This window comes from Schistocerca gregaria, chromosome 2 (genome assembly GCF_023897955.1).
Source record: "Schistocerca gregaria isolate iqSchGreg1 chromosome 2, iqSchGreg1.2, whole genome shotgun sequence".
In the NCBI taxonomy this organism is placed as follows: domain Eukaryota; kingdom Metazoa; phylum Arthropoda; class Insecta; order Orthoptera; family Acrididae; genus Schistocerca; species Schistocerca gregaria.
Window position 1 is genome coordinate 806929586 of NC_064921.1, and position 26888 is coordinate 806956473.

The 26888-nt window shown below is 39.9% G+C and overlaps 1 protein-coding gene across 14 annotated transcripts in view; it reads right to left on the reverse strand.

Moving 5' to 3' along the window:
* Positions 1–26888, reverse strand: part of LOC126335092 (probable ubiquitin carboxyl-terminal hydrolase FAF-X) — a 316568-nt gene that overhangs the window by 163066 nt on the left and 126614 nt on the right. For all 14 annotated transcript variants that reach the window (XM_049997991.1, XM_049997988.1, XM_049997999.1 and 11 more), the window contains 2 exons: positions 22829–22966; positions 22354–22605 (listed from right to left, as the gene is read on the reverse strand). In XM_049997991.1, the coding sequence (XP_049853948.1) occupies positions 22354–22605; positions 22829–22966 (390 nt within the window). The remainder of the gene's footprint in view (positions 1–22353; positions 22606–22828; positions 22967–26888) is intronic.

The window sequence follows — 26888 nt, forward strand, 5'->3', positions numbered from 1 at the left end:
TGATAGGAATGTCATCAATAAATCTCATCACTGATATCCTTCCTTCCTGAATTTTAACCCCACTCTTGAATATTTCTTTCATTTCCATCACTTCTTCTTTAATGTGTAGACCAAAAGACTACAAGCCTGTCATACACCCTTTTTAATCCAAGTAGTTGGTTCTTGGTCTTACATTTCTACTGTTCCCTCTTGATTATTGTGCATACTGTGAATTATTGCTCTTCACTTATGGCTTACTCCTATTTTCTCAGAATTCCTGGTATCTCATCCCATTTTATACTGTTGGATTTTTTTTGAAGTCATCATAGCCTATGAATGAGTCTTGATTTTTCCTAAGTCATGCTTCTGTTACCAATCACAATGTCAGAACTGCATCTCTTGTGCCCTCACCTTTCTGAAGACCAAACTTATCATTTAACAGATTCTCAATTTTTTTTCCATTCTTCAGTGAATTATTCTTGTCAGCAACTTGGGTGTGTGAGGTGTTAAGTTGATCACATATTAGTTCTCGCAGTTATCTGGTCTCACTATCTTTGAGATTAGGCAGATGACATTCTTCTGAAAGCCTGATGGTGCATCTCTAGATCAATAGATTCTATTCCACACACACACACACACACACACACACACACACACACACGCGTGTGCGCGCGCGCGCGCGCGCGCGCGCACACTCAAATATTCACTTGACTGCCACTTACCCCTACGATTTCAGAAATTAAAGGAATGTTATCCATCTGTTCTGCCTTATTTGATCCCAAGTCCTGCAAAGTGCTATTAACTGACTGCAAAACTGGATCCTCATGTCTTTCATATCACCTAACATTTCTTCCTTAATCACATAATCAGACACATTCTCCTACTCATATAGACCTTGTGCTCTTCTACTTATCACTTTCTCCTCTGTGCGTAACAGTGGAATTCTGACAGCACTCAATGCTGATGCCCTTGCTACAAACATTGAACCTCTATTGCAGTATTTATAGCCACAGTAAACATCAAACACATATTATCATTCCTCAGAACTTCAGTGTCCGACTTCTTTGGTCACTGAGTCTTTCGGATGAGTCTCCTATACTTCAGTCTACTATTTATTTCAGTTTACTATTTATCATTAATAAACTGTGATCTGAGTCCACTGCTACTGGATATGCTTCATAATCCCCCGTCTGATTTTTTAAAATCTGTCCAACATGATGCAATACAACTGGTTTTGTTTTGTTTTAGGGCACAAAAACAACTAGAGTCATAAGTGCCCATGTCAGAACTGTAGAACATGAATGCAAAGAGAGGAGTTAAAAACAACTACATGTTAATCCCAAATAATGGAAGAGAAGACAGCTAAAATCCAGGATGTGGAAAGTGTGTATAAAATACGCCATTGAGAAACAGAGGTCCTGAACTAAAAATTAAATGTCCTTCACCATATTGTTACAATGGATAAAAGCAGAGTAGACAGTCCGTTTGCTAAAAAGGCCGATAATGTAGACTGCAAACACAAATGAGAATGTAAGTGGGTAAAAAAGGACATTCCGCTAGGAATGGCGGACCATGAAAGCTTGAGTGCAATGGGCACAAAGTTGTGGGGGAACACCTGTTAACAAATGGTGATGGTCAAAAAGACAGAGCCCGATATGTAACCTAGCTAGAATGATATCCTCATGGTGGGAGAGCCGAGAGGAGGTCGTCCAAGTCACCTGGAGAGGCTTAATAACCTGGAGCTTGTTCCCATGAAGGGAGGACCAGTGGTGATGCCAATGCGACATCACCTGCTGACAGATTGCAATACAGTGTTCATCGGAGGGAATGTAAGAAGTAGCGGGCTGAGGTATGAGGACTGCAGCCTATGCACCAGCATCAGCGGCCTTGTTTTCTTTCAGGCAGGAACCCATATAAACATCACAATGGGCTCCATAAAGAGTGAGCAAGTGACAGCTTTCCTAGACCCGTTGCACTAAGGAATGGGCAGTGTGAAACATACAGACTTTCAAGAGTACTGAGAGAGTCGGAGCAGAAGACATAGTTGAAAAGCCTGGGCCACCAGATGTACTGCGTCGCCTGATAAAGCGCGAAGAGACCTGGTGTAAACACTGAGAAGTGTCCCAGAAGCTAACACCGAAAACCGTGGGTGCCAACAACAAAGGCACACACGACACCATGGTCAGTCCGAGAGCCTTCAGTGTACGGAAAGGTAGTGTCACAAAGTTCCATGCAAAGGTACTGCCACGAAGTTCCATGCGAAGCTTGTGAAACTTATGGCAACAGAGCAAGGCTGGAGTAGTGTTCTTAGGTAGTGAATGAACGCCAAGGTGAACAGTACTGCCACACAAAGCCAAGGTGGTGAAGGTTTCACACCCAACAGGTAAGTGGCAGCTAGCATAAAGTGAAACTGCCAGAGCAAGAGCCAAAAGTGAACACCAGGAGGTAACAAACAGAGAAGAGGGACGTGCCGCATACTGGTGGTCAAAGGGGTCATTGAAGGATGAGGCACAGGATGGGAAGCCAAGCACAGCAGACAAACAGCACGCATATCTGCTGAGGAGAAAGTCACGGCGGTAGGACAGCGGTAGTTCGGCAGCTTCTGTGTACAGACTCAACTGGGCTAATGTAAAAGGTGCCAGTGGCAAAATGATGCCACAATGGTGGATAGTATTGAGATGGCGTAAGGAGGATAGACGTGCAGATGCATAAACAAAACACCATAGTTTAGTTTTGAATGGACGAGGGACTGGTACAAACGAGGAAGGGCGGTTCAACCTTCTTTCCAGGAAATACCACTGAGGACACAAAGGACACTGAGGGACCGGGTACACGGGTTGCTAGGTAAGACATGTGGAAGGACCAAGAAAGTTTCCTATCGAGCACAAGTCGCAGAAATGTTGTAGTTTCAACAAATGGAAGAGCAAAAGGCCCAAGATGTAAAGATGGTGGAAGAAACCAACTGCACCATCATAAATTCATACAAACTGTTTGTCAGTGGAAAAACGAAAGCCACTGTCAATGCTCCGTGCATAAAGATGATTGAGACATCGCTGAAGAATTCACTCAATGAGACAAGCCCATGGAGAGCTGTAATAGAACGCAAAATTGTTGACGAAAAGGGAGCCGGAGATGCCTGGCGGGAGAAAGGGCATTAGAGTGTTAATGGTGATAGCAAAGAGGACGACACTCAGGGTGGAACTCTGAGGCACACAGTTTTCCTGAATAAAGGTGTGCGACAAGGTAGAACCCTCATGTACCTTGCAAACTTGGACTTTTAAAAATTCCTGAAGGAAACGGAGTGGGCAGCCGTGGAAGCCCCGCGTTTAGAGCACTTGTAGTAAGCTTTCTCCAAATCAAAAAACATGGCCACAGTCTGGAATTTCTGCAGAAAACCATTCATGACATGGGTGGAAAACGTGACGAGATGCTCAACGGCATAATGGTGTGCTCGAAATCTGCACTGTGCAGTGGTTAGTAAACTGCGAGATTCGAGCCACCATACCAGCTGGGCATGAATCATATGTTCCATCACCTGGTGAGAGAAATGGAGCAGTAGCTAGAGGGAAGGTGTTTGTCCTTAGCAGGCTTGGGTATTATGACAGAGGCTTCACACCAGCATCTGGGAAACACGACCTCTGGCAAGATGCGGTTGTACGTATGAAGCAGAAAGTGCTTGCCCACAAGAGAAAGGTGCTGCAACATTTGAATGTGAACATCATCTGGCCATGGGGCAGAGGATCGGGATAAAGTGAGAGCATGATCTAGCTCCCTCATAGTAAAGGCAGCATTGCAGCATTCAAGATTCTGAACAGAGAACAGTATCGCCCAAGCCTCCTTCACCTGTTTCTGATGCAGGAAGGCAAGGTGATAGGGGAGGAGCTCGTAATCTCCACAAAATGGCAGCCCAAGATGTTGGGGATAATAATAGGGTCCACTATGACATCATCTGCTACTGTCAGGCCAGAAATTGGGGAATATGTTGTGGTCCCCGACAGCTGTGGAGTTTGGCCCACATAACAGAAGAGGGAGTAGAATTGTTAAAACAACTAGTAAACGAAATCCAGCTACCTTATTTGGCATATCAAAGAACATGACAACACTGTGCAAACAACTATTTATCATGAATGAATTTTGCCATCATGGGATGAAAGCAAATAACGCAAAGTCTCCAAACGTGGATTGCATCGTGGCATGTCTCAGTCCACCAAGGGACTGGGGCACGGCGTGGTAAAGAGGAAGGGCAAGGAATGAAACGAACTACAGTGGTAATAGTAACGTTTGTAAGGTATTCTACCTGGTCATCACCAGCTGCAGAAATGTTTTTCATCGAAGATGATGAGGGAGGGTAAAGCCTTCAGTTGGTCTTAGTAAGCAGTCCTTTGGGTGTTCATAGAAGTGGGGTACGAGTCAGCAAACGGAGAGCACATGGGAACTGGTTGCTCGAGTGTCTGTGAGAACGGACCACTCGAGATGATGGACAAGCTGGGCAGTGCAGAAGGATAGGTCCAAACTGGAATAGGTGTGCATGGAGCACAAAAGGATAATGAGTGCTCCTTTGTTAAGGCAGGAGGAGGCTGAGTTGATTGGGAAGGTCAGCCATGAGAGCACCTCTCTGACAGGTTTTGGGACAGGCACATCGGAAATGGTGTGCATTTAAGTCACCATGCAGCACAAAAAGTGTGAGGTAGCTGCCCAATAAGCTGGAGGAAGTCTGTCCTGGTGACATCAAATGACAGAGAGATGTAAATGGTACAAAGGGAAGAGGTCAAGTGAGAAAGGAAAAGGTGAACTGCAACAGCTTGAAAGTGGGTATTCAGGGAGATGGGCTGACTATGGGCTGACTATGGACTGGCCATATCCTTCACGGAGTGAGATGCAGCAAGAACAGTACTTTAAGTGCCACATGGTAGAACGCAGGGTTTGCGACTAGACAATAACTTCCAAGAGACAGGGTTCGCGACAAGACAATAACTTGTGAACGACTCTTTCCTTTACCAGGATCTCCTGGACACCTGCTCTTTGAGATACACTTGACAATCTCGAGAGGAGGTAGCATGGCCACTATTGCAGTTGATACAGAGGGGAGGAGGAGGTGGACAATAACCCTCATGAGTATCCCAACTACAGGTTACACATCTGGCTGGGTTTCGACAGGATATTTGAGTGTGGTTGAAACAATGACACTGGTTGGGTTCGGAATGTACAGTCAGATTGTGATAACTTTATAGCCTGCTTTGATCCTTGACAGAAGCACCACTCCATCAAAAGTGAGAAAAAAGTGTGTGTGGGTACTAAGGATGCATCTACCTTTCTCATCACTCGGTGGACTGCAATGACACCCTGATCAGAGGTACGTTAAGATTGCTGCCTCTGTCAGGCCATCGAGCACCCTAATGTAAATAACACTGTGGGAAGAATTCAGAGTTCTATGGAACTTGACACAAACAGGATAAGAAGCAGTAGTTTTGCTTGAGAATCTGAAGTAGTCTCCAAAAGCAAAGTGCCATAGTATAAATGAGAGCAGGATTTCACAGGGCTGCCAATTGCACCATACGTTTCTGAATGAGAAACATTTACTGTCACAAAGGACTGACCGTCTTCAGTAAGCGAAACTAAGAGGAACCGTGGTGTAGCTGGGAGGGTCTGAGTCGGGGGTTTCATTCTGTTTACACCTGGTAAACACTGACTGTGAATATATTGATTGGCTCAGTGCGAGAAAACCCCCATGATTGCCAGCGTCCCCGATGACGCACTCCTTCCAACTGGAAGCCACCCTCAGAGGGGGGGCTCACCCCCCTATATGACTGTTCACACCTCATGTCACACCACCTGAACATCTGACAGGGGGATCAATCAGCAAATTTGGGAAAGTAGCAGCTCTGGCAATTGCCACTCCCTGTGCTTAGCCTGTACCGGGGACATGAGCGAACCCTACATGCCAACCCAGGGCCAGGAATTATGCGTTAACCAGTCATCTGTTACGTGTCAGGCGTGCGGGCCGGCCTTCAGAAGTGCAAAAGGAAGAGGAAGAGAAAAAGGAAAAGGGAGAAGCCGAAGCCGGCGACGACGAAGCAGCCGAAGCCGAAGACGACGAAGAAGCCAACGAAGCCGAAGCCGATGACCACGAAGAAGAAGAAGCCGAAGAAGAAAAAGAAGAAGAAGAAGAAGCCGCCGACGACGACGAAGAAGAAGAAGAAGCCGACGAAGAAGACAAAGAAAAAGCCGACGAAGAAGCCGATGAATAAGAAGACAAAGAAGGAGACAAAGAAGGAGACAAAGAAGGAGACAAAGAAGGAGACAAAGAAGGAGACAAAGAAGGAGACAAAGAAGGAGACAAAGAAGGAGACAAAGAAGGAGACAAAGAAGGAGACAAAGAAGGAGACAAAGAAGAAGACAAAGAAGAAGACAAAGAAGAAGACAAAGAAGAAGACAAAGAAGAAGACAAAGAAGAAGACAAAGAAGAAGACAAAGAAGAAGACAAAGAAGAAGACAAAGAAGAAGACAAAGAAGAAGACAAAGAAGAAGACAAAGAAGAAGACAAAGAAGAAGACAAAGAAGAAGACGACGACGTAGTGGAACCTCAAACACCGAAGTGAAGTAAGGATAGAAGGTGAACGAAGAAAGAAAAAAGGTCTGAAAAACAGTGGTGAGACTGTTCCGATATCAGCCACTGAAAATACAGAACAAATTCGGAAGCTCACCCCAGTCAGGTTCTCCAAGGGATGGGAAAGAGAACAGTAAGAGGATAGACATGCAGCACAGAAGGAAAAAGATGCTGCAATAGCTGGGGTCCCAATTTAGCCAAGCACAAACCCGCCAAAGAGCAGCAAGCTCCCTGGAGGTGCAATACAACTAGAATCGTCCTGTACAACCAGGCCTTCACCAATAAGGCACCTGCTGGGATTTTTGAACAATGTATTCGATAGTACTAGATGAAGTTTACTGTAGAAATCAGTCGTTTTCCTCTCTCATTCCTAATATATAGCCCATAACTCTCTCTTCTATTCTATCCTCAACTATAGCTGCCACCATGAAAGTAGATGGCTCAAGGTTGCCGTCTCGCTCAACTCTGCCTCTGAAACTGCTGTGTTGCCTTGTCAAGTACTGGCTGGACAGTCATCACAGTTTGCTATATCTATGTGTGTGGTTAAGTTTTGTTCATTGAATTCATTATGAGTGACTTTGAAGAGAATGCTCTGTGCATGTGACAGTTGCTAGTGTCGTCTCGGTTGTATACTGGGAATAAATGGGCATTAGGTATTACTTACCTTGTTTGTTGCCTACTGTCTTAAAATATTTCAAAAAATTTGTTCATAATGAGGAAACTAGAAGGAACACTACTTTGCTCAAGCATAAAAATTGCTGGTAGAAGCATGTAGCATTACTGACAGAACTGTGCAATGTGTTAACATCAACGTGGCTTCTTTTAGAGGCTGTAGGTGTAAGTGAAGTCTTCCACTCACCAAATAAACGATATAAATGGGAAATTGGTTTTACTCAAGTGGACAGTTTTAATAAAGAACTGTATTAGATTACAACAATAGAGGATAGTATCCATCGGCCACGTAAGTTCTTGCCTAACTACAACACAAAATTGAGTATGAAGGATCCGAAACGTACATTGTTCTCCTCCTAAATGACACTGGTTTTAAGCCCAGAAAATGCGACAACAGATGCAAATTTCCAATGGAATGAAAGGATATTGCTATTTTGAGAGCTATATTTTTGCGACTACACATTTGTTGCACACACACGATAACAGGCCTGTGATTTATGTTGAGAATAATTAGATTTCACAAAACCATAAGAAAAAATATACTGGCAAAACTTCAAGAGAAAAAGTGGTCCAAAACTATCTACAGATACTTTTGTATAGTGAATATCAGTGTTTTGGGTGATAAGTGCAGTGATGACGAGTCTCTAAGGACTGCGAATATGATCCCTTCAGACAAGAGAATAGTTTTCGTCTTTTTAGACCGAGGCAGCAAGTTCTTGCATGCTGATGCTGCCACTTACACTGTTATCTTGCACGTAAATCTCATTCAAAAGTGAAATGATACAGTAATGATGTCTCGGGTGCTATAAATTAATTTTACAATTTTCTTAACAGTTTTCTCATGGGAAGTTTCTACAAGGTCCAACAGAACAACTTCATCAGTGCTGACATTCTTTGTTACACAGGTGAGAATTTCACATTTATTACGGTTAGTATTCATCTTGAAAAATATGCATAACATACGTAAATGGGTCATTCTCAAAAAATGGGCATATTTGGGTTCCAGGTCATAATGTGCTTTATTTAAATGCATTTAAGATTTTTTCAAGCATTTTGAATTTAGTTTAAAACTATATTAAATTGCTTTTTATCAATAAAATTATTAAATTTTGTGAAAAATTTGAGTAACAGTGTGTGAGATCACACTTCTATTACTCATTCCCTACACCTATCTGGATTACATTAAGTTAAATTGTACAACACATTATAAAGGGTTTCAATTTTTAATCAGTTCAACAATTAGAAAATTTAACAATAAGACATTACTGTATTTTTTAGTTACCACCATTTTTAAAGTTCTTTAGAAATTGTTCAAAACCAGTCCCATGATACAGCCTCACCTCTGCAAATAAGAGTTATTAGTTCAATAAATGTCTCATACAGTGCTCTAATATCTTTCTTCTTTATGTAAGGGGAACTGCAAGCAACCGTCTTTATTCTTGGAGAGTTATCGTGTGGCTTTTGTGAGTGCAGAGTCCGAGTTAAATTATTACAGTGCCAAGAAGAAATATCACTATTAATGGTCATCAGCTCCATTACTCTGTTTTGGGTAAATTTTAATCATTTATATTTGCTGTTTTTATCAACTGATTATATGTTAATTGTAAATTACCACTAAGGAGATAAGAAAGCCTAACCTCAAAAGAATCAGCTGAATATCTAATTTTGTGACTGTTTCTTAACTCTGTTACTCTCACCAGCATGAAAATTTATCTTCGCAGAGGTGAGAATATAGTAACAGAATGTCGTTTAATGATTAAATGATAATACAAACACTCTTATATAACAAATTAGGAAAGTTATGTCCTTAAATAAGTGCAAAATTTATCTTTTACCTAGGCAATGACTTTTTAAAGATGGTTTAGGCACTAACAAATGATTTTCAAAATATTAAAAGGTTAGCCTCATACATCAAAATGATCATATTTTATTTACTTTATTGATGGAATTATGTAGCCTATATATGCTCACTGAGGTGGTTTATATTAACATTTCATATAATAGCTTAATGTTTTAACTGTGCTCACAACCTTGCTTTGGGCTAATGCCTGAGATTTTTAGGACAGGTTTGGTTTCCCTGGGGGAAAAAAAAAGGTGGGTACGCCTCTTGTAGAATGATGTAGAATCGTGATAGTTTTAAATCTGCCAAACATAAATAACTGAGGACAGTACTAATTTGATGATTTGAAAAATTATATTATTTTGGCTTGATGTACACTATTTGTATCTTGATTAATTCGTATTGTAATAGCACAAACAATAAATAATGATTCGCTTTATGTTTCAATGACAACTATAGATCACCAACTCACCAAGTATTTTGATATTTTAGGCAGCTCTCATGCCCATTACTACAAAGTTCACCCCAATTACTATGCTGAATATTATTTTTAGTTTTTTTTCAGAAAATACTGTCTTTTTGGAATCACTATCGGACTGTGCTAACATAAAAATACATAACAATTAATTATTTTCAGTTTTTTTAAATACTTTTTTTCAAAATATGCCTGATTTTTGAGAATGACCTATATAAACTGAGAATGTTCATATTTTTTTTCAATCCAAATACACTATTTTCTTGTTGCATAATGGCACAATATTTTTTTTTGGAAAGTACTTCATTGTATTTTAGACTATGAATAGAGATGTATGACTTTTTCAGAATTTTTAGTAATATTTGAAATTAATAGTAACTGGAAATGCCACAAGACGATGACTTTCGATCCACCTATTTTCATGACGACCTCTATACCACATTCCAAATGTTCATGCTTTAATTATCATCCCCTTTTACATACTGAATTACCCAGTCAATATCCTTATATAGATTCTCTCTCTTATCATAATCTGCTTGTGATGTTGGCATGTATAGCTGACTTATTGTTACTGATACTGGTTTGCTGTCAATTGTGGTGAAAGAAACATTAAAACTGAACTGTTCATGGTAAGTCACTCCCTACATTACTTTCTGATTTATAATGAATCCTACTGCTTTTATGCAATTTTCTGCTGCTGCTGATGATAATATACTACATTCATCTGACCAGAAATCTTTTTGCTGACCACCACTACAGCTAGAGTAAGCCTTTGCATTTTGTAGCTTACCTAACACATTCAAGCATTTGAAATTATATACTCCAATTTTTAGGGTTATATTTTTGTTGTTTATATAGCCATCCATGAAACCTCAAATACTTCTGACGAAAAAAATTTCTCCATCATAAATCTGCCCCTGAGGCTTGATGGAACAACTATATCTACACCTTCTATGTGAGAGAAAAGAAGCTGTGTAACATATAAAATCGTTATTCAGATAGCAGTTTAAACTACGCATGTGATTGACCATGCTGGCACTGCTATCTACAAATCATTATAGCACACCATTTAATTATTTCATGAATTGCTATCGTGGGCTATGCTACTTGTATCTGGAAACAGTACTTTGGATTGGAGTGCTACAGGAAAACACTGTGACAAATAAAAAAGACCATATTCCTGAGGTTCACCTGTGCCTTTGTACTAGACCTGTTGTGGCTTTACAAGTGATTCTTGGAATATGTCAGCTTGATATCATGGTAAATTGTAAAATAATAATAATAATAATAATAATAATAATAATGGTTTATTTGTCCATAATAACTTTTACAGTCATGGATGACTTCATACTATTTGGGGTGTGAGCTATGTGATAGAAGATAAAATATCACAAGAGCTCATATGAATGTGAAATAAATATATGCCAGACTTTTTTTTTATAAGCTTATTTATGCTCCAGAATTTTTTTTACGCATGAATTTATTTTTGTGCATAGTCTCCTGAACAGGAAACATACTATTCCCAGTGGACAGGCAGCTTCTTGATTCCATTTTTGTAAATTGAACATGCTTGTGGCAGCACCCAGTTGTGCACACTTCAACAGGTCTACCATTGTCAAATCTGTGTCCTTTGAGTGCTTCCTATAGTGGTCCAAACAAATGAAAACCACAGGACAGTAAGTCCAGACTGTAGCGAGGATGTTCTAGTGTTATCCAGAACAATTCTTGAATTTTTTGTTGAGTTCGGGCAGTGGTGTAAAGAGCGTTGTCATAAAGCATGATCAAATCCTGAACTGGAAATGCAAGCCTTCTGTGCACATTTTTTTGGTCCAGAGGTTGACAATAGTATGCAGCATTCACAGTACAACATTTGTGGAGAAAATCTATGAGAAGAATTCTTTAAAAAACAAAAAAAGAGTGTTGCAAGAACAATCTCTGCGAAGAGGGTGTTTCTGGCTCTGATGGGTGCACATTCGTCCTTTCTACATCATTCCATGCTGCTTTTCCGTGCTTACAAGGTTTAATGGTACACCACGTTTCATCATAGGTCACAATCTGGTGCAAAAAAGTTCCCCTTCAACTTGGTTGTTTGTCAGTAGCTATTTGTGCTCAGCTGTAAGAAGAGGAGGCACTCGCCTTGCAGACATTTTCTGAGATCTAAGATAATCAGTAATGACTGTCTGAGCACTAATGTAGCTTATGCCAACCTCGGTAGTAATTTAAGAAACTTCATCATCATCTTCAGGAAGCTGGCTAAAATGCAAACATTCTTCTCAGTCCTGCTAGTCCTTAGGCCACATTGGTGAGCAGCATTCTCAATCGTTTCTCATCCTCATAAAAACCATTTGCATCATGAGTGCACTCGAGTCTTTTGCAGTATTTTTCCCCAAACTGTGCTGCAAGTATTTTTGAAATTTTTAAGTTTTATACCTTCTGTTGTGACAATCTTGAGTATAATGCATTGCACAACAAATGACAGTACCTCTTGCTCTGACACTGTGATTCTGACTAAAGGAAAGATACCACAATGTTCTAGTAGGGAAGGACAATGCTAGACTCCGTTTTATTGGGTGAGTTTTGGCAAAGTGTAGCTTATCCATAAACAAGACTGCATATGGTGCGACCAATTCTTGAGTACTGCTCAAGTGTTTGGGCCCGCTACTAGGTCGAACTGGAGGGACACATCGAAGTAATTCAGACGTGTGCTGCTAGATTTGTTACCGGTAGATCTGATCAACACAGAAGTATTACTGAGATGCTTCATGCACTCCAATGAGAATACCTGAAAAAAGAACATTCTTTTCATTAGGCACTAGAATATGCTATTTATCCGCCAATATCAGGCAGCAACTTCAATTAAAATGTCCTCCTCTGCACAGGAATTACATGATTTGTGTAGGAGTACAGGGTGTGCTGCAGTAATGATGACATATGTAAGTTTTGGTCTGGCTCTGAGTTGTAAACAGGCTGCCAATGCAGTATAGGCAACCACTCACAAAAGCACGAATGTGCGTTTGGGTTCCAGTCCGGCACAAATTTTCACTGTCATTCTCTTACACAGATAACCAGTATTTGAAGCTGACTGCAGATCGACTACTGCCACCAATATACATTTCATGCAAAGACCACAAAGATAAGAGAAATTAGGGCTCACAAGGAGACTTGCAGACAGTATTTTTCCCTCTTATCTGTTTGTAAGTGGAACAAAAAGGAAAATACTAGTATTGGTACACATTACCCTCCACCATGCACCATATGGTGGCTTACAGAGTATATATGAGGGCTGTTCAAAAAGTACCTAACTTTTATTTATAAAATCAATCTTCATTCAGACAAAACTGTTTCACACAAGTCTCCTTTACCTTTTACACTTCCCAGCCGTGGCTGGAAGCATCGGTGGAAAGCTTCTCTTGGTATGGTGCACAGATGCTACATCAAATTCTGCATAATGACTTCCCTGTTCTCAAACCTGGTCCATTTCAGAGTCTTTCTCAGTTTTGGAAAAAGCCAGAAGTCATTCAGTGCTAGATCACAGGAAGAGAAAAGCTGACAAAACATAGCTGTGTTGTCTTTGGCCAAAAAACTCTAAATTAATTTAAAACAATGAGCAGGTGTGTTATCGTGGTCAAGGTGCCAGTTGCCTGCTGTCCACAAGTACAGTTGTTCATGTCTCACTGTTTCACAAATGAGACACAGAAACTCTTGGTAGTACTCCTTATTGACATTAGTAATTTCTGGGCCACACACTTAATGGATCCTTACCACTGCAGGCAAGGAAAAAAACTGTCAGCATGACTTTCACATTGCTCTAGCCCTACCTCCCTTTCTCAGGTCTTCTGGATTATAGATGCTTCCATTAAGATGACTGGAACTTTGTTTCTGAGTTGCACCCAGGTCTCATCATCAGCGTTCATTACGTTAAGAATTTGGGAATACTGTTCACAGTATCCAGCATATCCTGAGTGATCTCTAAGCAAAGCTGCTTCTGTCCAGTTGTTAGCAACTTTTGTTGAGAGACTCCCAAGTTCCAAATGTTCCATTAAAAATGGATTGAATGGATGCAATACTAATTTTAACCTCCCCTGTGAGCTCTCAGATCGTGATTTGTCCATCCTGCATCACTCCGGTCCTTATGTGATAAATGAAAACCTCATTTGCATATGTTGAGGGCCTGCCTGAATGTGCTTCACCCTTCACTGATGAGCGTCCATCTCTGAAGCGATTGTACCAATTCTTCATCTGTACGGTACCTATGGTTTTGTCTGCCAAACACTTGTTGAATCTTGTATGTATTCCTACAAAGATAGTGTGCACACACTCCCTAATACCACTGTTGGTTTCAACAATAAAAAATAAGCTTGGATAGTTTTTTAACAGCCCTCATATGTAGATGAAGATGACAGTAAGGATTAACTGTCCACCTATTAGTACTTTCTGGTGACCTAATTGGACAGCATTCCCTCAAGCTATTTCACTAAGACAGTTGTTTGCTTGTTCCACAGATCTTTCTCTGACGTAGTATGAGTTAGTGTAACTAATGCTCTTCGATAGCAAAAAGTACGACAACATACTGATCATTTACACAATAGTCTTTCATAGAAAATCTCTGATGCCTGTAATTCTTATTCACGCACAGTGATTAACACTTAACTGCGTTCAAATGCACCCTCACTTACACCCAGATTATGATAAAAAACACCACTAAACAAAGGGGAGTTGTGAAGCAAATATAAGTATTTCCATTTGTGTTTGGAGTTAATTTTACTATCCATTAGATTTTTATTTTTAGCTTCAATGGGCCAAGTTTTCGAAGATTTTTGGGGCTGAATATCTCACATTTCTGTGCCACATTATGAATGATCAACGATTAGTGTAAAGAATTCATCATCCTCTTACTATACTGGTGAGTGTTACTTCATACAGAAGCAAAAGTACTTATCCTTACCACATACATCTGCACAAGGAACAGTTTCTTCGTCTAAGAAGAGTTGTCAAAGAAATGATGCTCTAACAAGTCAGCAAATGAAAGCAGGGTAATTAAGTCAGCTGTTTGACATATTCAATGCCAAAGTCTGATATTACTATCCTCAATGGAAAAGTTGCAGAAGTTTGAAGCTTACGGTCTAAATGTCTGAATTCCAATTCAGGTTATCAGTATGTGACAGAGTATTACATTTTTACTTATAATACAACCCAAATCGCAATAAAATGACAATTATTGTAACCTACTTTGATGGCATTGTCATTAGACAATCATCTTTTTCAGAAAAATTTTATTTTACATCTTTACTAAGCTGTGTCACTTTTCCTTGCCTTCTGATTTGACGCAGACTATTGCTGTGAAGCAGCTGAGCTACCTGTTGTTATTCTTCTCATGCATTCTAATACATTATTACAGTGCGGGAGTGCTGTAACAAATGTGTCTGAAAAGGCCACACGCAGAACTGCAGTTTGGGGGAGGTGTTGGTGCTCAGTTACTATTTGAGCTAAGAACAAGAGGTAAAAAGTTTTTGGTTTGGACCTGACCAGCAGCCATTTGTATAGAAATCTGAGCATCTGTCTTACTGTAGCTGTGTTACATTATACTGCTACGTTTGGACAATGAACCAGGGCTGTTGCCCAGGCAAATTGTATGAATCTATCAACTCCTTTTGCAAAAGATTTTAAAGGGATAAAACTAATGCTCCACTAACAGCATCACTTGTATGTACACTGCTTCGATTTTATATGCAAGAAACAAGTTTTTATGGAAGGTTTTTAAAGCGTGGCATGTCTTTTTTCTTTTAATCCAATAATCTTTATCTTTTGTCAAGATACAATGGTTTAAAGTCAAGCTTAATGTAGCATGTAAAATTCATTTTATAACAGTTTAAAGGGAATAGAACAAACAAAAATGCGTTCTAACAATAGAATTTAAAACTCTCTCAAAAATCTGGCTTCATTCAGTTTTAAATATTAGTGAAAAAAATTTTTTTTGAGAGGATCCCCCCCCCCCCCCCCCCCCCTAGCTGCCCTATCACTGAAGTATTTCGCAAAATATATGTGAGGCAGCTTGTTTTTTTACATATGCCATGACAGTGCGAATGTGAGCATGAACTGCAATGGCATCATGAATCAACCAATCACTAAAAACTCACAGGTTGATGACAGACACATCACCTGATTCACCTCTACAGTAAATCGCAAATGGCTGGAGAGTTGTTTGACTGCTGTCCCAAGGATATCCTGGGATGGCATCTTGAATGCACAATTTCATCTTGTTTCAAATTATCCTTAAAAAACTGGAGATAAGCTGACTGTGCTGTTGCTGTGTGTGGTCAGTTTGTCCATTTGTTGACAACACATTTCAACAAAATCTTCCACTGTACTTTGCTTTATTTCAAGACTTGTGCGATCCATGTGTGTCCATTGTTTATAAGAAACAAGTTCATTGTCATCCATAAGGAGTTCACCATACAGTTTGTTAGTCATGTGTTCTGCAAGATTTTCCTTACCAAGACACTTTTTACACCTGTGTATCATGAACTGGTAGGAACTGATGTCACACTAGCAGCTTCATTGCACCTTTGTAATCCAGACCAGAATCCTTTATAGCAGCAAACACCAGCATAGCATTTTGATGGGTCTCACATACACAAACATTGTGTGCGCCCCTTGCACTTACAGGCACAACACATTTTAAATGAAGATTGAAAAATGATGATAAACCTACTTTGGTACTGGGATACTTTTCGTTGAATTCTACTTATAGTTCTGATATGTTGCATAGCAACAATCTTTTCTGCATCTGTACACGTACATATCCCCATTTTCACTGTTACATAGTCTTTTTTTTTCCAGGCATTATTCGGCTGTAGTCATTATTTTTTCCTCCCCCCATGAACCATGGACCTTGCCGTTGGTGGGGAGGCTTGCGTGCCTCAGCGATACAGATGGCCGTACCGTAGGTGCAACCACAACGGAGGGGTATCTGTTGAGAGGCCAGACAAACGTGTGGTTCCTGAAGAGGGGCAGCAGCCTTTTCAGTAGTTGCAGGGGCAACAGTCTGGCTGATTGACTGATCTGGCCTTGCAACATTAACCAAAACGGCCTTGCTGTGCTGGTACTGCGAACGGCTGAAAGCAAGGGGAAACTACAGCCGTAATTTTTCCCGAGGACATGCAGCTTTACTGTATGATTAAATGATGATGGCATCCTCTTGGGTAAAATATTCCGGAGGTAAAATAGTCCCCCATTCGGATCTCCGGGCGGGGACTACTCAGGAGGATGTCGTTATCAGGAGAAAGAAAACTGGCGTTCTACGGATCGGAGCGTGGAATGTCAGATCCCTTAATCGGGCAGGTAGGTTAGAAAATTTAAAAAGGGAAATGGATAGGTTAAAGTTAGATATAGTGGGAATTAGTGAAGTTCGGTGGCAGGAGGAACAAGACTTCTGGTCAGGTGGCTACAGGGTTATAAACACAAAATCAAATAGGGGTAATGCAGGAGTAGGTTTAATAATGAATAGGAAAATAGGAATGCGGGTAAGCTACTACAAACAGCATAGTGAACACATTATTGTGGCCAAGATAGATACGAAGCCCACACCTACTACAGTAGTACAAGTTTATATGCCAACTAGCTCTGCAGATGATGAAGAAATTGAAGAAATGTACGATGAAATAAAAGAAATTATTCAGATAGTGAAGGGAGACGAAAATTTAATAGTAATGGGTGACTGGAATTCGAGTGTAGGAAAAGGGAGAGAAGGAAACATAGTAGGTGAATATGGATTGGGTCTAAGAAATGAAAGAGGAAGCCGCCTAGTAGAATTTTGCACAGAGCATAACTTAATCATAGCTAACACTTGGTTTAAGAATCATGAAAGAAGGTTGTATACGTGGAAGAACCCTGGAGATACTAAAAGGTATCAGATAGATTATATAATGGTAAGACAGAGATTTAGGAACCAGGTTTTAAGTTGTAAGACATTTCCAGAGGCAGATGTGGACTCTGACCACAATCTATTGGTTATGACCTGTAGATTAAAACTGAAGAAACTGCAAAAATGTGGGAAATTAAGGAGATGGGACCTGGATAAACTGAAAGAACCAGAGGTTGTACAGAGTTTCAGAGAGAGCATAAGGGAACAATTGACAGGAATAGGGGAAAGAAATACAGTAGAAGAAGAATGGGTAGCTCTGAGGGATGTAGTAGTGAAGGCAGCAGAGGATAAAGTAGGTACAAAGACGAGGGCTGCTAGAAATCCTTGGGTAACAGAAGAAATATTGAATTTAATTGATGAAAGGAAAAAATATAAAAATGCAGTAAATGAAGCAGGCAAAAAGGAATACAAATGTCTCAAAAATGAGATCGACAGGAAGTGCAAAATGGCTAAACAGGGATGGCTAGAGGACAAATGTAAGGATGTAGAAGCTTATCTAACTAGGGGTAAGATAGATACTGCCTACAGGAAAATTAAAGACACCTTTGGAGAGAAGAGAACCACGTGTATGAATATCAAGAGCTCAGGTGGCAGCTCAGTTCTAAGCAAAGAAGGGAAGGCAGAAAGGTGGAAGGAGTATATAGAAGGTTTATACAAGGGCGATGTACTTGAGGACAATAATATGAAAATGGAAGAGGATGTAGATGAAGACGAAATGGGAGATACGATACTGCGTGAAGAGTTTGACAGAGCACTGAAAGACCTGAGTCGAAACAAGGCCCGCGGAGTAGACAACATTCCATTAGAACTACTGACGGCCTTGGGACAACCAGTCCTGACAAAACTCTACCAGCTGGTGAGCAAGATGTATGAGACAGGCGAAATACCCTCAGACTTCAAGAAGAATATAATAATTCCAATCCCAAAGAAAGCAGGTGCTGACAGATGTGAAAATTACCGAACTATCAGTTTAATAAGCCACGGCTGCAAAATACTAACGCGAATTCTTTACAGACGAATGGAAAAACTGGTAGATGCAGACCTCGGGGAGGTTCAGTTTGGATTCCGTCGAAATGTTGGAACACGTGAGGCAATACTGACCTTACGACTTATCTTAGAAGAAAGATTAAGGAAAGGCAAACCTACGTTTCTAGCATTTGTAGACTTAGAGAAAGCTTTTGACAATGTTGACTGGAATACTCTTTTTCAAATTCTAAAGGTGGCAGGGGTAAAATACAGGGAGCGAAAGGCTATTTATAATTTGTACAGAAACCAGATGGCAGTCATAAGAGTCGAGGGGCATGAAAGGGAAGCAGTGGTTGGGAAAGGAGTGAGACAGGGTTGTAGCCTCTCCCCGATGTTATTCAATCTGTATATTGAGCAAGCAGTAAAGGAAACAAAAGAAAAATTTGGAGTAGGTATTAAAATTCATGGAGACGAAGTAAAAACTTTGAGGTTCGCCGATGACATTGTAATTCTGTCAGAGACAGCAAAGGACTTGGAAGAGCAGTTGAACGGAATGGACAGTGTCTTGAAAGGAGGATATAAGATGAACATTAACAAAAGCAAAACGAGGATAATGGAATGTAGTCAAATTAAATCGGGTGATGCTGAGGGAATTAGATTAGGAAATGAGACACTTCAAGTAGTAAAGGAGTTTTGCTATTTAGGATGTAAAATAACTGATGATGGTCGAAGTAGAGAGGATATAAAATGTAGACTGGCAATGGCAAGGAAAGCGTTTCTGAAGAAGAGAAATTTGTTAACATCGAATATAGATTTATGTATCAGGAAGTCGTTTCTGAAAGTATTTGTTTGGAGTGTAGCCATTTATGGAAGTGAAACATGGACGATAACTAGTTTGGACAAGAAGAGAATAGAAGCTTTCGAAATGTGGTGCTACAGAAGAATACTGAAGATAAGGTGGATAGATCACGTAACTAATGAGGAGGTATTGAATAGGATTGGGGAGAAGAGAAGTTTGTGGCACAACTTGACTAGTAGAAGGGATCGGTTGGTAGGACATGTTTTGAGGCATCAAGGGATCACAAATTTAGCATTGGAGGGCAGCGTGGAGGGTAAAAATCGTAGAGGGAGACCGAGAGATGAGTACACTAAGCAGATTCAGAAGGATGTAGGTTGCAGTAGGTACTGGGAGATGAAGCAGCTTGCACAGGATAGAGTAGCATGGAGAGCTGCATCAAACCAGTCTCAGGACTGAAGACAACAACAACAACAACAACAACAACAACAACAACAGTCATTATTTTCATAAAACTCCAACACTAGCACCTTTATTTCTGAACTCAATTGGAGCACTCCTTGGGTTGCTTTTATTTTCCTACCTTTTTTACCATATATGTAGAAACATTGAATTCCTTTGCAGCAACGGTAAGAATGGCTACTTTTTCTGGCGTGTGGGATATGGCACATTTTTCTTTCAAATCATGCACAATTTTGTCCAAATCAGAGCATTTCTGGCATGATTTCTCATCCTTTGGAACAGATTGTTCTTCCTCTTCCCCATTAGTGTGTCAGCTATTTTGCGTTCTAATTTCATTTTAGCTTCTTGTAGTTTTCTTCTACAGTAGCCGGGCCTGTCTCTTTTCCCAACTTTGTGTGTCTTCATGGGAGACAAATCAAGAGCAATCACTGAAGTATTTAATTGCTCATCCGCTGTGGTTGTAGGTGGCTGATACTCTGTCACTGTCATGTAAATTATCAGAATATTCTTCATTTTTTAGCAGTGTAACACACCTGGAACATAACTTTTGTCCTGGTTTCATCTTATGTCCCATGCACTGAATTACTTTCAATACTGATTGTATATCAATTTCTCTGAGGCTACACTTCACTGTCTTCTTATGAATCTGAAATGAATCAAAACAACTTCTTTGCAGGAAAGAATACTTATCCAGAAACACTTTCAATACGATGATAACAGACACTAACGTTTCCTGTAACTGTACTTCTTGTGCCCACAAGGTGTCTCCCAAATCTCCATAGCAACAAATCTTGGTCAGATTCATCCAGATCATACAGAACAAAGCGATTGCCACATTTTGTTCCATATGTTGTTTTATGACATTCAGATGCTTGTGGTCTAACAATATTGCAACTTTTTTGAACAAAAGCACCACTACTACACTCTTCTGCCGCCATACTGACTTTCCACAACAGTACTGACCAGTCTGAACTAGAACCTTAAAAACATGAGTAACCTGTAATTGTTGCTTGTTTCCTTTGTTGTTCCTGCCTAACAATGACACTTTCTGTCCCAGAAAACTACCTTTGTTTAACTTTCTGTTGCTTTATAGTTCACCAATTGCTGCAGCCTTATCTGAAACAAGCTGTTTGCATCATCACTATTACTTGCTAAATCACGTTAAAAGAAACGTAACCAAATACATCTCTGTCAACTTTTATTGTACACTAATGCCTTGCAATAATATGTTGAAATTTTGCCACATATTATATTATGGTCTACTTATGCAGTGTTTGAAATTTGGCTTGGATATCACTTGTCCCTTTTGTGCTACCACACTTGTTTTTCAGGCGATTTTTCAAATTTTTGTATTTTCGTGTGCATGTAACACTGTTTGTGTGACTGCTTGTTTCCTTTGTTGTTCCTGCCTAACAATGACTCTTTCTGTCCCAGATGAGTTCTGTGTGTGTTTAGGCCACATTACGCTTACCACAAATAAATTTATACCCTTTTTGAGTGAATTATATTTGGTATAGAGGGCACCTACAATATGTACCTATTAATGTATCACATTTTTTTAAATCACATTTTGGAATTTTTTATTTTCCCTCATAAATATGTTGTTGGTGTTTTCATCCACATAGTGTGTTCTCTAAGTGGGCTGTAAAAATTTCCCTGGACTGTTTGGAATAGTTCCAAAGTTATTAAGACCTGAAGTTGGGTCTGAAGATAGATTGCCAGATGTGGATTGCAATTTCTGGGTCACGCCACCTTCTTTCACAAGCCATAATTCTGGAACTAACTGGCAGGGGAACTTAGAATATTTAACATGAGTGTTCCACACTTGGTAGCATTGGTGTGCTAAATTTCAGCCAAATCTGAGACTATCAGCTGGAACATTTTCTCAAATTGGTTGAATTGACATGGAATGACTCATCGGTAATACAGCCCAAGACGCATTTAACTTTTTTTGTGCTACGATATGAGCATTTTTCATTCTGGTAATAAGGATGTCCCATAGCAAAATGAACTTGAGTTTTGTACACAGCAACACAGTTTGGTAGCATGAACTTTTTTTGTTCGCTTACTGTCACCAGTCTTATGTAAACTTCATCCCTTCCCCATACTTCCTTATCATTTCCTATCATTGTGTGGAGCCACTTTCCAATATAGAATAGTACACACAACTAAAATGTAATTGAGAGAATCTATATAATAATGCATTGGTCACCCACCCTCACACCCGCACGTGTATGTGTAGACACTATAAGATTGCCAAGGCATGCGCATACTAGTGAGGGCAATGTAGAACACTGTAGTAACAATAGATCTACATGTAGGTACAGCAAACCTCTAGCGCTTTGGAGGCAGCCAATAACAGCTGTAGTAGCTTAAGAAGAAAGTAATTAGGACTTTATTATAATAATTTTATTTTAAGTGTTTAATGAAATTATATTTTCAACAGTTTTTTGTTTCGTCATTATATATTAACAATAGTTGTTATTAACATAAAGCACATTATGTTATCATGATTATTTAATATGTATGAGCTGTTTAGTGTTGCCAATTAACAGACGCAAAATTTATAGAAATAAACTGGATTCAATACAGGGTTGATATACACATAATTAAATGATCAACATTCACTTACCTCTAGATTATACAAGACTTGTGATGGTGAAGATGCAAAGAACATGTTGTCAACAGTTGCTGATGGACATGAAGTTTCTCCATGAGCATGGCTCTGGAAAAGTGCTTGCAAGCATTCCTCTGTATATACATCAGGTGGTATTAATTTTAAGAGAGTTCTGGCTCCATCACGCAATGGCGGATACTGCAGACGGCAACCCAAATCAGCTAACTGGAAGAAGAACTGTGCGCAATGTGGCCGCTGCGACATAAGCTAAAAAGAAGACACAAATAAATAAATTACAAGCTACAAAATGGACAAATTTTCATTTACACAATTCCTAAATCTCAAAATCAAGGTAAAATAACCCCAATTTATTACATCTGTTTGAATACCATAAATGTTACAATAAATGAGTACACTTTGTTTCACGAGGAATCAAGATTGAGACACACACAAAAGAATAAAAAACTGGAGTAACTTTTTTTTTACTTACAACCCCTGGAAGAATGTTCTCTGCTTCCAGATTTGGCCCATCATATGGATGCTGTGGAGAGCTTGTTGAACTATCAGAGCTGCTGTCGGGTGAACTTGGCATATTGGAATTTACCTGACATAATTTTGCTGACAGAAGCTGAAACAGAAAGGGTACAACACAGATTGTAGAAAAATATTACTGACTTCTGTACAGTTCAATGCCAAGAGCACTTGATACCACCTAGTAGATAAACAGCAGTGATCCCCAATCATGGGACAAACAAATGCGAAGACACAAAAAGAGTTATTCAATGCATACACCAGTGATCCCCAATCATGGGACAAACAAATGCGAAGACACAAAAAGAGTTATTCAATGCATACACCAGTCTTTTTAAAAAAATGAAGTTGACAGATTTTTGTATTTTGCATTTAAATTGCAGACTCATTTTTTCTTAGCTTACAGGCATCATAGTTGATTTTTCTATTATGCAAAGCGTTACAGGATGTAATTGATGCTGCTCTACAAGCTAGGGCATCCTGTGCAAACCTCAGTCTCTGCACAGCTACTGCATCCTACATCTACTTTAATCTGCTTAGTATATTCAAGCCTTTATTTTCCTCTATAATTTTAACACATGCCCCTCCCTTTCCTCAATCACCAAAAGATCCCTTGATATCTCAGAATGTGTCTAATTCAAGCACCAACTAACCTTCAGAATGGGAAAGAATTTTCTTCAAAGACTTACTTTTAAAACTGAAGAATGGTAAATGATATTTAGTGTTTGTTGTTGTTGTTGTGGTCTTCAGTCCTGAGACTGGTTTGATGCAGCTCTCCATGCTACTATATCCTGTGCAAGTTGCTTCATCTCCCAGTACCCACTGCAACCCACATCCTTCTGAATCTGCTTAGTGAAGTCATCTCTTGGTCTCCCTCTACAATTTTTACCCTCTACGCTGCCCTCCAATACTAAATTGGTGATCCCTTGATGCCTCAGAACATGTCCTACCAACCGATCCCCTCTTCTGGTCAAGTTGTGCCACAAACTCCTCTTCTCCCCAATCCTATTCAGTACCACCTCATTAGTTATGCGATCTACCCATCTAATCTTCAGCATTCTTCTGTAGCACCACATTTAGAAAGCTTCTATTCTCTTCTTGTCCAAACTATTTATCATCCATGTTTCACTTCCATACATGGCTACACTCCATACAAATACTTTCGGAAACGACTTCCTGACATTTAAATCTATACTTGATGTTAACAAATTTCTCTTTTTCAGAAATGCTTTACTTTCCATTGCCAGTCTACATTTTATATCCTCTCTACTTTGACCAACATCAGTTATTTTGCTCCCCAAATAGCAAAACTCCTTTACTACTTTAAGTGTCTCATTTACTAATCTAATTACTTCAGCATCACCCGACTTAATTCGAGTACATTCCATTATCCTCATTTTGCTTTTGTTGATGTTCATTTTATATCCTCCTTTCAAGACACTATCCATTCCGTTCAACTGCTCTTCCAAGTCCTTTGCTGTCTCGAACAGAATTACGATGTCATCGGCAAACCTCAAAGTTTTTATTTCTTCTCTATGGATTTTAATACCTACTCCAAATTTTTCTTTTGTTTCCTTTACTGCTTGCTCAATATACAGATTGAATAATTATTAAGCCACGGACTATAGAATCAGCATGTTGTTTAGTAGTGGTCATTTTAACAATCTTTAACTATAGCATAATGAAGCAACTTCCATTGTATCACGAGTGCTACCTACAAACTCCTCTTAGAAAAGGAAGCTAACTATCCACATTGCAGGCACACAATTATTACAAAGTGTGCTTCCACTGCACCACTGCTTATGTGATGTACGTATATGTGCACAATTTTACTGTCACAGACAGATGGAATGAAAACTGAAATATGTCTGTAGCGTATGGAAGATGTTTTTCATACATTTGTTTTACAAGCTGTGACCACCAAATTGTGTCCCACGTTAAATCTAGTATTTGAAATAAAAATGTAATTATTAGTAACTTATGTAATTGGTATTACTGTTTTACAAAATAGGGATATCAGCAATGATCTTTAAAAACAATTTAGCTTTGTGGTCACCATTTTTACCCTACAGGAAATTGGGAACCTCTGTGTTAGATGTTAAATTATTTCTTTTCAGAAATGCTTTCCTTGCCATTATCAGTCTGCTTTTTGTATCCATTATAAGATCTTCCAAGTCCTTTCTCCATCTTTGACAGAATTACAATGTCACTGAACATTAAAAAACCTTTTTCTAAGCTACAACTGTCACCCTTTCTTCAAACGATCTTCAAAGCATGTCATGGTGTGACAGTTTTCAGTTTACTCCCCCAATCAATCATGATCGACCCCGCAGCTTGCAAATTACCACCTGTTGTCTTTCCAGAACTTATAAACCTCAAATTTCAGTGCACCATCATTCTGCAAATCCCTCAACATGAAACTAACCTCACAGTTTCAGAAAAAAGAAAAACCTGCAATTCACCACCTAAAAATTGATCCGGACATTGTGATCCTACCTGCTGATAAAGATTTCACTATTGTGGTTAAGAATTGCAGGGCTTACTTGGTGGAGGGACTACACCAGCTGCCAGATACACACACATATAACCCCTGCCACAGAGACTCCATTTCAGAAATTCAGCAGGATCTCCAGCCCTTCACAAACCCCACACAGAGAATCTCTGCTCCTGTGAACCAACACTTTCAGCCTATTATCTACAACATATCCTCCTATCAAGAAGACACCAATCATTTCTTCACTGAATTTCTCCGCCACTCCTGTTCCTTTACCATATGGTTCCCTGCTTGTCACTGTCAATAAAACCGCGCTCCACACTAATATCCCTAATGTCCATGGCATTGCTGCTATTTAACACTACCTTACCCAATGTCCGATGGCCTCAAGACCTATAACTTCCTTCCTGGTTACCATAACCAACTATATCCTCACACATTATCACTTCTCCTTTCAAGGCATCACCTACAAACAAATTCACGGTAAAGCAGTGGGCACCCACAATAAACCATACTACACTACTTATTCACAAGCCATCTAGAGGAACCCTTCTTAACAACCCAGTATCTATAACCTCTCACTTGGTTCATATTCAATGATGACATCTTCATGATCTGCACCCCAAGGATGAGAACACCGTATCCACATTCCTCCAGAACCTTCTCTCCCTTTTACTTCTTCTGCCCCTCTTCAGCCCAACAAGTCACCTTCTACGAGGTTGACCACCACTAGGATTGTTACATCAGTACATCTTTCCACATCAGACCTATCAACCACCAACAATACTTTTGCTTCATCAGCTGCCACCCATTCCACATCAAGAAGTTCCTTCCACACAGCCCTACCACTTAGTGATTCCATAGCGACTACCATTACCTCTCGAACTGAGGCCCTCACAATCTGAAATAACCCATCCAACCTTGTCCAGAAACAGATCTCCCATGCCATGCCATGCCATGCCATGCCATGCCATGCCATGCCATGCCATGCCTCTCCAGTGACCTACGATCCACCATTTACCCACAATCCGGTCAAAAAGGGCACTCCTCTCATGACTCGGTACCATATAGGACTGTAGCAACTGAATCACATTCTCTGCCATGGTTTTGACTCTCTCTTCTTGCCCTGAAATGAGATATATCCTCACCACCATGACAACAATAGTATTTTTCTGCGCACTGAAATTATGCAATACCCTTGTCCCTCCCTACTCCACCACTGCTCCTTACCACTCACCTCATGGCTCACATCCTGGCAATAGATCCAGATACAAAACCTGTCCTGTATATCCTCCTGCTATCACCTACTCCAGTTCTGTCTGTAACTGGCATTCCCTACTCAATCAAAATCGGGGTCATCTGTAAAATCAGCCATACAATCTAAAAACTTAACTGCAACCATTGTGCTGCATTCTAAGTGGGCATGGCACATAAGTTCTCTGTCCCCATGAATGGCCACCACCAACTGTGGCCGACAGACAGTTGCATGACCCAGTTGCTGAATATGCCATTCAACTACATGCTT